Source organism: Erpetoichthys calabaricus, chromosome 11, assembly GCF_900747795.2.
Source record: "Erpetoichthys calabaricus chromosome 11, fErpCal1.3, whole genome shotgun sequence".
Taxonomy (NCBI): Eukaryota; Metazoa; Chordata; class Cladistia; order Polypteriformes; family Polypteridae; genus Erpetoichthys; species Erpetoichthys calabaricus.
In genome coordinates, this window is record NC_041404.2 from 27,243,827 (window position 1) to 27,261,619 (window position 17,793).

The window sequence follows — 17,793 nt, forward strand, 5'->3', positions numbered from 1 at the left end:
AACCCCGGGCAGGGTGCCAGCCCACCGCAGTGTCAGTGAAAATGAACTTTTAAATTACAAAGCAAAACATGAAAATAATCCTAGAAATGGAATCTTTATGATGAAAGATCTCTGAACTAGACAAAATATACATATAAAGAATTGTTAATACTACACATTTAAACTAAAAAGAGATTTGGCAGGAACACTGAAAGTAATCCACGGAAAAACCCCATGGATAGAATGTGCAAACCCCATATACTGTAGACAGGACCTGGAGCATGGTTGGAACCTTGGGCTCTGTAGTTTTGAGGCAGCAGTGCTATCTGCTTGCACCCTTTCATTAAGGTTGCCATATAAAATAAAAATTGATCAAGTGAATGAAATTAGTTAATAATGTATACATGTGGCAAACAAACATAACAGAAAATCAATATAAGGATTCAAGATGGATGAATTGCATTTAATAGCAAGAACAGCCTAATGGGAAATTAGCACTCAGTTTGAAGGAAAAGGTGTGTAAAAATTCACTGAATTATGCATAAAAATATTGGACAGCAGCTGCTGAAATGGACACATCTCTAAAAAAAACCATGAGATCACTGGAAAGAACAATATTACATAATATAAAAATAAGGGACAGAAATATCAAAAAAACATAAGCAAGATAAAAGATGTTGGAACGCTGTTACAACAAAGTAACAGGATTTGTGTTGATGATGTAGTCTAGCGTGGTGATGTGGTCTGAGACATTGGACTTTAAACCCCATGTTCAATATGACTCACCGTATGATTTTAGGCAAGTCACTTAACTCATCTGTAAACAATTGTGCCATACTTGTAAAGTGCTTTGTGATGGTACATGCTACCAAAATAAAGGCTGTACAGTAGTTACAGAATTTATAGAACCTGGCCATTGAAATCTAATAAAAATGGATGGAACGCAAGCAATAATTTGTTATGATGACTTTGTAAAATTAGCAGGAGTAAACTGGCTTTAGAGCACGTAACCCACTTATTAAGATGTGTTTTATAAGTGTTGGCTTCTTTTCAACCACATTCTCCTTCCCTCAGCCCATTCATACTCACAGACTAGAAAATCTGTAAAGTAAGTGCAAAGAAGTGCTTCCTTATTCCTCTGTGTTTGGTGGGAAAGGGGCAATACCTGTTCACTGAAGGTGAAATAAGATGGCTTTAGTAACTGGATTGTATTAATGATTCATGTGCATTCCTGAACAGGAACACATATATTAAAAGCAACATTCAAATGAAAATAATACCTATGTGGTATATACTATACGCTTTAATTTTTTTGTTTTCCTCTAGATGCAAAACATGTAGAACCCAACTTGTATTTATTTCATTAACCTCAAATCCATTTATTCTTATAAACCCAGTTCCTGCAGTTTATGTATGAAATTGTGTACAAACACACCCCACAGAAACTTAGAAGTTCTAAACTACATACTGCACTCATGCTTTTTCTCACTATCTTCATGGATGAAAGCTATTCTTTTAAGCAGAAATACATCACTGTGTATACTGTGCACTTATATTTTGAGAATGTGAGAGAGATACGATATGCACTATATATATATAAGTATTGTCACAAAAAGTTGAAAATTACTGTATAAAAATGCAAAGGAAAAACGTTGGTGGGATGTTCCTAAAATATTTTGCTTGGATGTTTAGAACCCCTTTCTCTTTAGATTCCTTGAGTCTGTGGACCAAACTAATCTTTTCATCCATCCATCCATCCATCCATTTTCCAACCCGCTGAATCCGAACACAGGGTCACGGGGGTCTGCTGGAGCGAATCCCAGCCAACACAGGGCACAAGGCAGGAACCAATCCCGGGCAGGGTGCCAACCCACTGCAGAATCTTTTCATCCCCAGTGATTTAAAGGTGTAAGCATTGGAAAATTACTGTATTTTTCACTCCATAAGACGCACTTTTTTTCCCCAAAAGAAGGGTGGAAATGTCTGTGTGTCTTATGGAGCAAATATTGCGTCACAGACCGTGATGTGTGTTACCTGACAAAGTCGACATCCAGGGGTAGAGGGCAACAATCAGCTGTTAATGGTGACAAAACTCACTGTTACGTTACAGGCATTCCCTCTCTTCTTGGAGGAATGTTAGACTCATTGACTCGGCATCTAATCCTTGCGTATGAGTGAGTTATGAAATGTAAATAAATGTAAACAAAGGCAAGATGGCATTGACATCTCACGAGGGAGCAAAGCGAGTGCAGAAAACAAAATACTTGGCAGATGATGTTTTGCGCATTATCGCTGAGTCGTACTCTGATTTTTCAGAATATAATTTTGTTGAGAGTGATCAGGAGATTGAGCAAGAGAGTGAGGAACTGGCATCAGTTGATCGGACACCAGCCAATGCTGCCCCAGCTGAGCACATTCGCGCAGCCGATGCACCTACGGCAAGGTTCGTGTGGGAGGAATACCCAGACATTGATCCGTGGGAGCCAAACTGGCTACCGGACTTCACAAGACAGCATGGCTTGCTGTTAGACTCCACAGATTACCAGCCGCTGGACTACTTCAGGCTGTTCTTTCCTGAAGCTGCCTTTCAGTTACCGTCAGACAAGACAAACAGATATGCAGAGCAATTTTTTGAATCACGGGCTGCGCTTGCACCGCATTCTCGTTTTTCAAAGTGGAAACCCACAACAAAAAACAAGATGAAGGGCTTTGTGGCATTACAAATAAAAATGGGACTATACTGGCGATATAACTTCAAGGAGCATTGGTCCAAATGTGCTTTGCCCCCTGGTGGCTTTGGACAGGTTATGCCGCGTAATGATAGGTACATGCTCCTGCAAAGAGATTGTGAGCAACTGAGCTTCATAAATTCTAACACTAGAGATGAGGAGTTCTTGGGGTTTCCAGAAAACTAGAAGAGTGCTTGAACCTTAAAGTCTCTCCTTATTTATTAATGACAGTGATGATGGTTCTTAATACCACTGTTGACTTTACATGGTTGAAATATTATTCTGCTATATTTTATTAAATATATTAGTACACCATTTGGTTCAGAATATTTTTTTTCTTGTTTTCCTCCTCTAAACCTAGGTGCGTCTAATGGTCAGGTGCATCTTAAGGAGCGAAAAATACGGTAGTTTGTACTGCAAGGTGGACAAATAACAAAAGGCACAACCAACTTGTGTTGGATTTACTTTCCCATGTGATAGCATCATGTTTATTATAACCCATTGTCTTGTTTTCACAAACCCCAACAGAACAAAGTTAATATTGCAGCTCTAAGCATATAAGTTAGATATGTGTCTGTATGGGCAGGATTTGGGTCTGTCATTGGGGTGACCTGGAGAACATTCCTTTTCAATACACTGTGGTCTAGTACGGACCACTAGAAATAGAAATGGACCTCCCTAGAGATTTTACGTTGAAAAAATCTTTCCATTCTAATTTAAGTGGCTATTTCCCACTACATCCTGACACACATTCTATGATAGCAAAGTTGGCCATGCTTGAGTTTTGTTTTTTTATTTGAAAGGGGCATTGGCTAATCAATACTCTGACATTACTATAAATGTTTCGAGTACATACCTACTGTATATTCTTTTCAAAAGGAGCAGAGGCCAATAAACATTGATATTTGCATACCAGGTTTACAGATTTTTTGGCGTACATGGGTGGGTTTACTTTTAAGATTCATACTGGTCTTTATTTGCAATATGAGTAGTGAATTACAGGTTTTCGTAAAAGAATGGGTTTCTCTATAGTTTATTTAAAATTGGGCTTCATCGGTTTTAACTTGTTCTTACAGCAGTTTAGATACATTGTTTTAAATAGAATTGGACTAAGTTATATGTAAATGGGAGATAGAGAGATAGATAGATACTTTATTAATCCCCAAGGGGAAATTCACATACTCCAACAGCAGCATACTGATAAAACAATATTAATTAAAGAGTGATAAAAACACAGTGCAAGGTGGAGAGTGCAATGCAGGTATAACAGTCAATAACATTGTATAATGTTAACATTTACCCCCACCCCAGTGGAATTGAAGAGTCACATAGTTTGGGGGAGGAACGATCTCCTCAGTCTGTCAGTGGACCAGGACAGTGACAGCAGTCTGTCGCTGAAGCTGCTCCTCTATCTGGAGATGATACTGTTCAGTGGATGCAGTGGATTCTCCATGATTGACAGGAGCCTGCTCAGCACCTGTCGCTCTGCCACAGATGTCAAACTGTCCAGATCCATGCCTACAATAGAGCCTGCCATCCTCACCAGTTTGTCCAGGCGTGAGGCGTCCCTCTTCTTTATGCTGCCTCCCCAGCACACCACTGCGTAGAAGAGGCGCTCGCCACAACCGTCTGATAGAACATCTGCAGCATCTTATTGCAGATGTTGAAGGACGCCAGCCCTCTAAGGAAGTATAGTCGGCTGTATCCTCTCTTGCACAGAGCATCAGTATTGGCAGGACAGTCCAGTTTATCATCCAGCTGCACTCCCAGGTATTTATAGGTCTGCACACAGTCACCTCTGATAATCACGGGGTCCGTGAGGGGCCTGGGTCTCCTAAAATCCACCACCAGCTCTTTAGTTTTGCTGGTGTTCAGTTGTAGGTGGTTTGAGTCGCACCATTTAACAAAGTCCTTGATTAGGTTCCTATACTCCTCCTAATGCCCACTCCTGATACAGCCCACGATAGCAGTGTCATCAGCGAACTTTTGCACTTGGCAGGACTCCGAGTTGTATTGGAAGTCCGATGTATATAGGCTGAACAGGACCAGAGAAAGTACAGTCCCCTGCGGCGCTCCTGTGCTGCTTACCACAATGTCAGACCTGCAGTTCCCGAGACGCACATACTGAGGTCTGTCTGTAAGATAGTTCGCGATCCATGCCACCAGGTATGAATCTACTCCCATCTCTGTCAGCTTGTCCCTAAGGAGCAGAGGTTGGATGGTGTTGAAGGCGCTAGAGAAGTCCAGAAACATAATTCTTACTGTACCACTGCCTCTGTCCAAGTGGGAGAGGGATCGGTGTAGCATGTAGATGATGGCATCCTCCGCTCCCACCTTCTCCTGGTATGCAAACTGCAGAGGGTCGAGGGCATGGCAGACCTGTGGCCTCAGGTGGTGAAGCAGCAGCCACACCATGGTCTTCATCACATGTGACGTCAGGATGACAGGCCTGAAGTCATTCAGCTCACTAGGACGTGATACCTTTGGGACTGGGGTGATGCAAGATGTTTTCCAAAGCCTCGGGACTCTCCCCTGTTCCAGGCTCAGGTTGAAGATGCACTGTAGAGAACTCTGGCTGCTACATCCAAACATTTGTAGGATAGCTTGACTGGGATCATCTGTATTCTGTTTAAAATTAACATTTGCTGATGCATATACTTGAACACTCACATAACTTTTTAGGGAAATTTCTGTAGTAGTGGGCATGCCTGTCATATTTAAAAGTCGTATTGGCCTACCCATTCTGTTGCACAGTTCTTTATAGTTTTTTCTATGGAAGTGGCCTCATCAGAGTTACATTGGTCGGTACATGCTGGCATTAACATAATGGTTACAGAGGTTTTCCTGGAAAAGTGAGTAGGTCTGTATTATGTATAAATTAACCTTTAGCGGTGGTGCCCTTCGGTGTCATTACTCATGTGTGGGCTCATCTACTATATTTTCAATGTAAAGTGAGTATCAGCCAGCATTTTACAGTTCACGTAACATGTCAATAGATCATTTTATAACAGTACCTTCACAGGCATTTTTTTAGTCCATAGGTTAACAATCACACACAATCAGAGGTTACAGAGGATGCACCCCCTTGTCCTATATATGCCCACCAATGTATTTGTAATTGTGTGTACACATATTTTTCTGTATGTGCGTATTTTACAGTTTCACTGCTGATTCATGCTCCCAAATTGACATGCTTTTCTTCAGCATGTGCCCACACAACACAAGCTGTTCTTAATGGATTTCACGGCAGGCTGTTACTTGGAAGAAGCTGCTGTTTTAGAGATCACGTATTACAGTGGCTGATGGCAATGTCTTTCTAAAACCTTGATGTGCCTGCCAGCTGTCGTAAGGATCTGGTGTCTCAGTGTATTTTTTTTAATACCAGGAGCAGCCGAGTGGCACTCTGATCTGCTAGATAACAGCATCTGTAGGAATGCTTTTCAAAGACACTTCCTTCTTGTTCAGATCCTTTCCTTTTCTTACTTGCCCTTGACATTTTTTTTTTCTTTTTCACAATTTTGTTCTACATTTGTCGGCTAGAGTTTCTGTAGACAAGAAAAGTGGTGTTCAAGTTTATATGTGCTCCCCTAATAAGAGTGTGAATTTCTTTGTTCCCTTCATCTCTCTCATGATGCTGTGCCAAAAATACATCAAAACTTATAAAAGCAGTTTAGAGTTATGGTTCTTTATTGCACTTAGGATAGCCCTTTGTTAAGTAGCCATAAGCTAAACCAGGTTCCTTGGCCTAAATATTAAAATAAACCTCAGGCTGAAGCATTTTAGTGATCACCGCTTCAGGGACAGTGTAACTATCTTTTAGCCTTGGAAGAAAATCTTGCTTCCAGATCCTTCAACGACTACTTCAGTCTGCATTTTCTTAGCAAATGTCTTTCATGGTTGAACTGATAAAGCAGTGTTTGCTCCATTATAGTAGTTAAATTCATCCTCAACCCCCTTAGGCCCAGTGTAATATTGACACATTGGAGAGAAAATCCTTCTCTGGACTTTGTTGGGATCTTCCAATTTTAACTCTCCTGTCCAGAATCCAGGAGAAGGACTCTTAATTTAAATCATCCATAAAAATGAGCACCTTGCTGTACGTTTAACCTGATTCCACCATAAAGTTGAACACCTCAGTGGACACCACGTTAACCTTTTGCAAATAAGGCTTTGTTGAAGTAGACAGCATGCAAATTTATTCTTGCTGCCTGATGCCTTGGGCAGTTGTATTCTTAGGATCAAAACATCCAGACCCTCATTTATGATGGTCAGTAGGTAGATCTTCCACCTTTGGCTCTTCCTGCTCTCCACATTGTATGCTGCATACAACACTCTTCTTTATATAGAGATGCACCAGTGCTATTTATGTAACTCCTCTCTTAGTGGGTCAAAAGAGCACACTCTTACATGGGAGCCATATATTCAGAGTTACCTTCCATAGCAATAAGTAAAGCCTTGCCACCACTGTTACCAATCCTATTGATTTTATAGGCCTCAGATGAGTTTTGAAGCTAGGGCTTCTATTGTGGCTATATTCTTCTCATTAAGCAGTCAACTCTGTGGTTTATGGTCCAGTTTCCTGTCCGCTATGCCATATAACATCACACTAATGGCTTTCACCGATTAGTGTTGGTACAAGTATGCAATTACCACGTAACCCGGACGCTTAATGAAAGAGGATCTGCTCAAAGACCTGACAAGTCATGATGTCATATGTAAGTTTTCACCGATTAGAAGCTAGGATTAATCCCATTGGTGAAGCTAAGTGAAGGATCCTTCACCACAGTGAAGTGTTTTATTTCTTTGTATCAGTACAGTGGTGTTTTATAATTGTTAACTGTGAGGGTTTGTTATGTGACAAGTCTAATGTGCTGCTTCAATAACTGCCCACAGAGCTCAATTCGAGTAAGTAGCATGCATCTGGAATACACCTCAGAATATTTCCATCAGATGTTATTTTTATGAGATCTGGCTGAGTTGTTCAGTATAAAAAGAGACAGTTTTGTGGTTCCTTTCATTACTTTCAGCAGTTCTTAGTACTGAAAGTATCTTGGACACAGCAAGTAGATGGTGGTGGTGTCATCAGTCACAAGTAGAATCCCATAGGCCTTCAGAACGGATATGGGTAAGCATGGTTCAGGTATAAAATCACAGAGTGGTAAGTCAGTGTAAAAGTAGCACAGACTGTCTTTCAGCCTTACTGCAGGATTTGTATACTCAGCTGTTCAACCACAGAGATTGTGATGAGAAAACAAAATTTGACTAAAATAACCCATTACATGGGGTGCTGGCAGAATGATACATCTTTACTATGCAAACATATGGCTTTTTCCTCACTTGTGCTGTAATTACATTTGCCGTATTAACAATTGATTTTTTTCTTAATGAAGCAGTGTAATATCACTGTTGGTGTGGTGACAGGAGTATTTAGAAACAAAGCTAAACTGTCATATAGAAGAAGAACTCTTTTTTCAGTTCTAGTTGCATCATTTATTGTTGCTGAATACTTTTGTGCATGAAAAGTGAAAAATTGTTTCAGCAACCCGTGCAATGGACACGTTATATATCCCATGGCAGCAAATCCTCTCTGTTCCCACTATTCCATTCTCATTCAAACACTTTTGAAAATAGATCACAGTAGTAGGCCACTTATATATTTATTTAAGCACAGCATATACATGGATACAAACGAAACTCAACCGGCGTAAGTATTGCAGCTAAAAATTTGAAGCACGCCTTCTTCTCACCTTTCCCAGTAGTGGTGAATAGGAATGGCTGCCTTATCTTCTAGAGCAGTGTTTCTTAACCCTTTTGGGACTGCCTAACCCCATACAAAAAAAATGATCCCTTAGGAAATTGTAAATAAAGGAGATTACAGAAAAATCAGTTGTTTGCAAAATATTCCAATCAAGAAAATGTTTATGCATGTACAGTATATGCAGTATTTATGCAATAATCAAAGCATGTTACAGGCATAATGTAAATGAGGAGGATGTGCTGTCATTGTGACACAAATCATCATAAGGGTTGTTAAAGATATCTTTAATGTAAGTTTTATATTTAATATACAGTGATCCCTCGCTATATCGCGCTTCGCCTTTCGCGGCTTCACTCCATCGCAGATTTTATATGTAAGCATATTTAAATATATATCGCGGATTTTTCGCTGCTTTGCGGGTTTCTGCGGACAATGGGTCTTTTAATTTCTGGTACATGCTTCCTCAGTTGGTTTGCCCAGTTGATTTCATACAAGGGACGTATTGGCAGATGGCTGAGAAGCTACCCAGCTTACTTTTCTCTCTCTCTCTCTCTCTCTCTCTCTCTCTTGCGCTGACTTTTTCTGATCCTGATGTAGGGGGATTGAGCAGGGGGGCTGTTCGCACACCTAGACGATACGGACGCTCGTCAAAAAATGCTGAAAGATTATCTTCACGTTGGCTACCTTCTGTGCAGCTGCTTCGTGAAGCGACATGCTGCCCGGTGCTTCGCATACTTAAAAGCACGAAGGGCACGTATTGATTTTTTTATCTGTCTCTCTCTGTCTCTCTCTCTGTCTGCTCCTGACGGAGGGGGTGTGAGCTGCCGCCTTCAACAACTTTGTGCCGCGGTGCTTCGCATACTTAAAAAGCCAAACAGCCCTATTGATTTGTTTGCTCCTTTGAAGAGGAAGATATGTTTGCATTCTTTTAATTGTGAGACAGAACTGTCATCTCTGTCTTGTCATGGAGCACAGTTTAAACTTTTGAAAAAGAGACAAATGTTTGTTTGCAGTGTTTGAATAATGTTCCTGTCTCTCTACAACCTCCTGTGTTTCTGCGCAAATCTGTGACCCAAGCATGACAATATAAAAATAAGCATATAAACATATGGTTTCTACTTCGCGGATTTTCTTATTTCGCGGGTGGCTCTGGAACGCAACCCCCCGCGATGGAGGAGGGATTACTGTATTTATATATTTTGTTTCTATTGCAGTTAGAGTTGAAAATATACTTTCACATAAGCTTGTAGAAGCAGACAAGAGTAAGAAACTAAAAGCTTACTAAATTTAAAGTCCACATTGACTATGATTTTGTTTTTATCTAAAATAGTCCTCAAATTTGTTAATATAATTTATAAGGAAAGATCAATTAAAATATCTTCTTCATTCACAGATAGGTCATTCTTTACTTGTCCATTTAGATTAAATGGAACCAGAAGCCACGAAAAAAAACCTTCTCTTGAGTCTTAACTCTTAGGAAAATAGACTTCAAAATTAACTAATGACATGTTGAAAATGATTGATCATGTTTTTAGTTTGTAATCTTCATTTTTATTTTCTGCCTCATTCATTTGATCAGTTAAGTTTTGAAGTTATGAAATAAGTTTTTTTCACTTGTGTCCAAAGTTTAATTTTCTTGTTTGGGTCTTCTATTTTATTATAATTATTGAATATTATTTTATGTATTTCCTGAAGTAATAAGTTAAATTTGTTGAAATATATCTGCAGTGTAATATACCTTTATGGTTTAATCTGTGTTTTTTACAAATTGCACAAGGTTACAGTTTTTTTGATGGGAATAAATGTACTTGTGCTGTTAGATAATTACAAAGTCTTTTTGAAAATGTGACTCACAAAAATAGCAAGCATCCATTTGTAATAATAATTAAAATTTAACTTGAATTTAAAAAACAAAAAAAACACTATCACTGTACTATTAATATGCTCAGTTTAGTAACTACCATGACAGACAGCAGAACCTCCTGCTTTCTTATTTGGGTGAGCTCAGATCAATGTGGCAAGGGATACAATCAGTGTTGTGTCAAGTTCAGCCTAATTATTGATTGCTGCTAATTTTTCCAGTAGTTAAAGCCAATGCAAGGCATTATGACCAATGGCTCATGGAACTCCTATATGTTTTTGTGGAACCATACATAGTTTAAGAAACAGTACTCTAGGGTAACACACTCTTGTCTCTGTTTCCTCCTTTCTTTCATTTCACTCTGAATTCTTATCTTTCGTGTCATTGCTAAAATCTACCACGGCTTATCGGCCTATACTGCTACCCTTTTATCCCTGACTCTGGGTTGCATATCATGCTCAGAAAACTTTGCCATTTAAGCCAGCCAGACAAAATACAGTACATGGAGAACCTATGTGTGACTCTATCCCTTTTTCTGTGCTGCCTTTACCAAGGCAGATGATGCTTTCACTTATACTCAGACTTAGTTGTATATCAATTGAGTTTTCTGCTCTCAGTGTCCCATGCTTACTCCCAAAGAGCTAATTTTTCACTTAATGGCTTACTATAATAAAGGTAGTATCTCCTGGTCTGCGGCAGTGACTCATATAGTATAGGGAAATGCTTGTCAATTATTTTGTTTCTTGTATACTAATTTTTTTTTTATTTTGCTTCTGTGCCAACCATAACCTTCAAAGCACATCAGAGCACATCCCGTATGGATTCTGATATGACTCTGTCTTTTTATAGGGTCTTACCAGAGGACAATAGGATTCCTTTCTATTCAGCCTCGCCAAGTTCCCTGAACGGATTGGAGGAATCAGAGTCTGGCTATGTGGACATGAGAACCTCAATGGAACGGCCCTGCCGCTATGATCTGGATGACCTAGATGCCATGTGGCTGGAACTTGTCAATGCAGAATTCAGGGAACTGGGTAGGCAATTCCTCTTTCTAATGAGCGTGTATTGTCATGACACCAAGAGATATTAGCTAATTAAACATGCCACCCACCTTTATATAGCACCTTTCTATTGTAAACACCATCCCAAGGACAGATACATTGTACATCTGATTACATACAGAACACAGTTTAAGTGACTTGCTCAGGGTCAGACAGTGGGTCAAAGGCAAGCATTGAACCTGCAGACTTGTTGTTTAATGCTCACCTCTTTAACTTCTATACCTTACTGCCTAGTGCCTAGTACAGTCATGGCCAAAAGTTTTGAGAATGACACAAATATTGGTTTTACAAAGTTTGCTGCTTCAGTGTTTTTAGATATTTTTGTCAGATGTTTCTATGGTATACTGAAGTATAATTACAAGCATTTCATAAGTTTCAAATGCTTTTATTGACAATTACATTAACTTTATGTAATATTGGCCCTTCTTTTTCAAGACCTCTGCAGTTCGCCCTGGCCTGCTGTCAATCAACTTCTGGGCCAAATCCTGACTGATGGCAGCCCATTCTTGCATAATCAATGCTTGCAGTTTGTCAGAATTTGTGGGTTTTTGTTTGTCCATCCGCCTCTTGATGATTGATCACAAGTTCTCAATGGAATTAAGGTCTGGGGAGGTTCCTGTTCATGGACCCAAAATTTTGATGTTTTGTTCCACTTGCCACTTAGTTATCACTTTTCCCTTATGGCACAGTGCTCCATCATGCTGGAAAAGGTATTGTTCATCACCAAACTGTTCTTGGATGGTTGGGAGAAGTTGCTGTCTGAGGATGTTTTGGTACCATTCTTTATTCATGGCTCTGTTCAACATTGTTAATGAGCCCACTGCCTTGGCTGAGAAGCAACCCCACACATGAATGGTCTCTGGATGCTTTACTGTTGGCATGACACAGGACTGAAGGTAGCGCTCACCTTTTCTTCTCCGGACAAACTTTTTTCCGGATGCCCCAAACAATCCGAAAAGGGATTCATCAGAGAAAATGACTTTACCCCAGCAGTCCTCAGCAGTCCAATCCCTGTACCTTCTGTAGAATACCAGTCTGCCCCCAATGTTTATCTTGCAGAGAGATGGCTTCTTTGCTTCCCTTCTTGACACCAGGCCATCCTCCAAAAGTCTTTACCTCACTGTGCATGCAGATGCACTCACACTTGCCTGCTGCCATTTCTGAGCAAGCACTGCACTGGTGGTGCCCTGGTCCCACCACTGAGTCAACTTTAGGAGACGGTCCTGGCGCTTGCTGGACTTCCTTAGGCGCCCTGAAGCCTTCTTCACAACAGCAGTGGAAATGTTTTTTTTGGGATTAAATTCATTTTCATGGCAAAGAGGGACTTTGAAATTAATTGCAATTCATCTGATCACTCTTCATAACATTCTGGAGTATATGCAAATTGCCATCATAAAAACTGTGGCAGCAAACTTCGTGAAAATTAATATTTGTGTCATTCTCAAAAATTTTGACCACAACTGTAGTGCCCTTTAGTTTCTGTATTTTTAATCAGCCCTATAATTCTGCTATTTTCAGTCCTAATTAATTAGAGCAAAAGGAAGTAAACACAATGTTTGCCCTGAAATCATTTCAGGCTTAAGCTAATCTTTTCAGAGCAGTATTTGCTTAAACAAGAAGAAGACAAAAAAAATGGAATGGACAATGTATCAAAAGGATCTTCCTTTGCAGGTCAACACATTGCCCAGAGAGTATTTGTTTTAAATGATAAGGCCAGACCTGCTAAAACTATGACTTCATCCAGCAGCTTCTTTATTTAAATGTCATGTTAAACATTAACCAGTGGATCACACTGTTGGCTAGGAGAGCATTGTATTTTATATTTCATGTCTATCTGGGAGAAAAAATTAAAGCGTCAGATCTTCTGGCGTACTTGTCTTATTTAGGATAGCTCAAGGTATACGAAAGTGGCACTTAAATCTAGAAGAGAACTAAAATGGCAGTCAGAAAAAAAGGAGATTAGTGAGGAGTTGAATTTACATTAATGGCTACAGCATTAGAGAGAAGCATTGAGCCTTGGTGTCAGCTTAGTGTCAAATGTCAATTGGAATAAAGGCAATTGAACTAAAACTCTTCCAACGTGGGTGCCTGGTCTTCCCCATAAAGCCTGCACCATAAACAGTACTCATATTTAAACCTGAAATACTGAATAAATATAACTTTGCTGAATGTACTTGACAATGTGAGTCACATTTTCTATGGTTCCAAAGTAAAAGGAAGACAACTCTGAAAAACCCACATACATACTTGTAATTGACAATCAGAATCTTTTTAATATTATAATTATTAGAAGGAGAAACACTTAACAGATTAGGAGATATATAATCTTGCAAGCCCACTGAATTGTAATTTGTACCTTGGGGCTTAAAGCAGCTATGACCCCAGAACAGAGACAAGTCTGTGGTGGAAAACGTGTCTGGCACGGAAACATTTTTACATTTACATTTATTTGCTTAGCAGACGCTTTTATCCTAAGCGACTTACAAAAGAAGTCAACATAATGAAGTTAACATCAGTTTCGGGGGTTGTTTAGGACAACTGTTACAGGACAGGGTTATAAAATTGTTCATCACAAATGAAGAGGTAAGAACAAAATACAAGCTAGTGACAATTCCTAGATAGTAAAAACCTAACTGCTAACAACAGCTAAACAGAAATTCACCAAGAGAAATTTGCTGAATGTACTTGACAATGTGAGTCACATTTTATATGGTTCCGAAGTAGCAAGAAGACAACTCTGAAAAACCCACATACAGTATATTCTTGTAATAAACAATCAGAATCTTTTTAATACTGTGATTATTAAAAGGGGAAACGCATAACAGGTTAGGAGATACATAATCTTGCAAGCCCACTGAATTGTAATTCGTACCTTGGAACTCACAACAGCTATGAGCCAAGAGAGTCTTCAGATGCTTCTTAAATTCCCCTAAGGAGTCAGACGTTTGAATCGAGGTGGGCAGCTTGTTCCACAAGAGAGGAGCTACACATGAAAAGAGCCTGGATTGAGATTTGATGCCATGCAGAGGTGACATCACCAGATGTTAATTATCAGTGGACCTAAATGACTGAGAAGGACCATAGGACCTTTCAACTGTCTCCATATATATATAATATATAGATCTAGATGCTGACCTGTTGACTACTCTGTAGACAAGCATCAATGATTTGAACTTAGTATCTTCTGCAACAAATAGCAAATTTAGTGACTTGAAAAGAGGAGTGATATGTGCCTGTGTCAGCTGGTTGAACACCATGTGTGCCACTGTATTTTGAATCATCTGCAGTGGCTCGGTGATACATGGTAGTACTCCTGCCAGCTGGAACAGGAGTTGTACTGAATTGACTTTCAGACCTGACCTGATCTTTCGGATGTTGTATGGAGTGAATCTGTAAGGCCGAGAGACCATAGCAACACAGTGCTTGAAGAACAGCTGGTCATCGATCACAACCCCAACTTTGCATAGAATCTTAGTGTAAGTGATAATAAGCCAAGCTGAAAAGAGATAGAGTGCTGAATAGATGGATGAGTTGAGATAAACTGAAAGTCTGTCTTTGTCTAATTGAGTTGGAGATGGTGATCCTTCATCCAGGGTGCAACATCAGTAAGTCATGCAGAGATTCTAGCTGATATTGTGTGGCCTCTGGAGGGAACGATAAATACAGCTGCATAATATTGATGTAGCACTGATAAGAAATACCATTGGACGATGATGATAGGGCCTATTGAAGATGTGTATAGAGATGTTATTACAGTATGATTTTAAAGTGTTAGCTGAATATTTATAAAATTTGCCATATCCACAGAGGAAGGAAACACATTAGAAGTACCTGAACTGTGAAGACAGATGTGAACTGGCATTTCTTTTATGTTTAACTTATATTATGCCTTTTATTGAGTCTAGGTGTTTTATGTGAAACATAGAAGTATTGCAGAAATTACGAAATTGTTAGACATGGCTTCTGTTCTGGAAGATAGTTGCTAACTGGAAATGTTGAAAACCCATAGGCACAAAATGTCAGAAGAAATTATGTGGTATAACAATATTTTAAAGAAACAAAAAATATATTTGTTGGTCACAAGATCATTTGTTTTGATTCAAATTTGTCCATTTTTTCAATCATCTACAGAACCATTGTTTCATTTTAGAGGTACACTGAGCATATTGTGCCCATTTTTTAAAATTGTGTTTGTCCAAATGGCCTGTGCATAGTACAAGTGTTTTTCACTCCTACAATCCTTTCATTATTGAACCCACTTTATATAGTTCAGGGTTGCAGAGGTGAACCCTGGTACTGTTGTGAGCAAAAACAAAATGAATAGTAATGGGATGCCAGTCCATACTCTTGTCTTCACAGAGATATTTTAGAGTCACCTGTCAGCCCATCTTGCACATATTTGGGATGTGGTGGAAAAATTGGAAGACCTTGAGACCCTAAAAAACTCCATAAAAAGTAGTGAACAAGCAGAGATCTAAACCCAGTGTGCTGGAGCCTTGCACCATCATCTCTATCCATTACATGATCCACAACCAGTCAAAGTAAAAAACAAAATGTAATTTTCCCTTTTTGTTTGATTTTGTTCTTGGAGAGGTCTCACACCAAAAGGCGCTATGTGCAAAGAGTATTCTTCATTGGATTGGTTGACTGAATCTGTTCTATTTCCACAGCTCTGCCTGAACTTGATGAGCTCACAATGGAACGGGTACTTGAAGAACTGGAAAGCCAGTGCTCCGAGAACATGCAGATTGCCATAGAAACTGAAGAAGGGCTGGGCATCGAGTATGATGAAGATGTTGTGTGTGACGTTTGTCGCTCCCCTGAAGGAGAGGATGGCAATGAAATGGTCTTCTGTGACAAGTGCAACATCTGTGTTCATCAGGTAATCTGCTGCTCCATGTGCCTGTGGTTAGGACTGGGCTAGGTGTCTAATTTGATCCCAGGCATGGTAGGATGCATTCACACACCTGCGGCCAGTAATGTGACAGTTAGCGTGCCTTCGAATGTCGTGACTAGTAGAAGATCTGTTGCTAGGGTGCATTGCTGAAGTGTGAGAGAGCATGTTTTGTATTTTGTTTTGTGAGCAGCATCTTTGCATATGCAAATGCAAGTGGAAATGTTTTATGAATAAAGGAATATGATGAGATAAAAATACCCAAAATGACACATCTTAGAGCTAGTGAAAAAGCAAAAAGCCTGCAGACACATGTGCATCAGTTTGCTTAACACATGCCTATTCCACTGACAGCACAGCATGCCTAATAGTGAGTGACATCGGAGTAGGACGTCCCCAACACAGGGCACTTTCAAAGTGTGTAGACTTTACTATCTCATTTGGGAGTCTAAAGTGTCAGTTCAGATATATCAGTTGTCAACATGGATTAATTAAAAGTTATGTCGGAGGAAGTTATCTTTTTTAACATATTGCAGCTTGCTTATAGTATCTGTATAGCCTTCTTTTTTCAGAACATCGAATTGCTATTATGTTTCTGTACTTACATTTTTATTTTTTAAACATTTATCAGGGATGGTCATGGTCAGTGGTAATCGTTTGGTGTTATTTTTTTAATTAAATATAAATTTATAATTTTACTGTTAAAGTAGCTCACTTTAAAATATACATTTCACAATTGTAGATTTTACGTCATTGGATTATAACTCATTTGGAATGTTTGTCTGAATGTCTATCCATCCAGCTCTGCGCAATTTTTTTTCTTGGAGGGAATCGGAGAAAATTGGTCCCACTCACACATAAGTAGGTAAAAAGGTAGTAGCCCACCATGCGCAGAGTGATATGACCATCCTTCAGCACATTCTTGCTGACCAGCAGATGTAGAAGTGCATGTTAAAGAAATACTCCACCCAAAAATTAATTTTTAAATGTTACATTCCCCATTTTGTTTTTAATGGTGGTCAAGAATATTTTTTTTGTGGAGAACATACATAACAAAGATTTAAATTGAATGGGACCAAACAGTGACCAGCTCTGGACAGTGGCAAACAATATGAAAAATGTCCATGGAAAAAAGAAAAAGTAATTCTCAATTATCTTGTGTTGTGTAATCCACATGTCCATTATACATTCGTATTCTCAGAACATACAAATTGCATGCATTTTTTTTCTAAAATACTATTCATGCTTACTTCCAAAAAACTCAGAGTAAAAGGTAAACAGGACAGGCACATTTTCATAATAATGTGCAATTGAACTGAAGACAGGTTTCTTGACAAGTGAATGAGGAGGAGAGGTGAATCTTTAATTCAAAGTTTTTGTCAATTGTATGTGGTCCCCCTTTAAAGTCCACAAATGCAAATGTTTACACGAAGCAGTGCTTAAATTGGATATATATAAGTGCCGGTACCCTAAGTGTTACACTGATGTATTAACTTGTAAGGAAAGTAGAG

At 39.2% G+C, this 17,793-nt stretch overlaps 1 protein-coding gene across 1 annotated transcript in view; it reads left to right on the top strand.

Annotated features, from left to right (window-relative positions):
* The window catches only part of jade2 (jade family PHD finger 2), a 330,800-nt gene that overhangs the window by 188,099 nt on the left and 124,908 nt on the right, over positions 1 to 17,793 (top strand). Inside the window, exons 5-6 of the mRNA XM_028812843.2 lie at positions 11,177 to 11,361; positions 16,059 to 16,270. Coding sequence (XP_028668676.2) covers positions 11,177 to 11,361; positions 16,059 to 16,270 — 397 coding nt within the window. The remainder of the gene's footprint in view (positions 1 to 11,176; positions 11,362 to 16,058; positions 16,271 to 17,793) is intronic.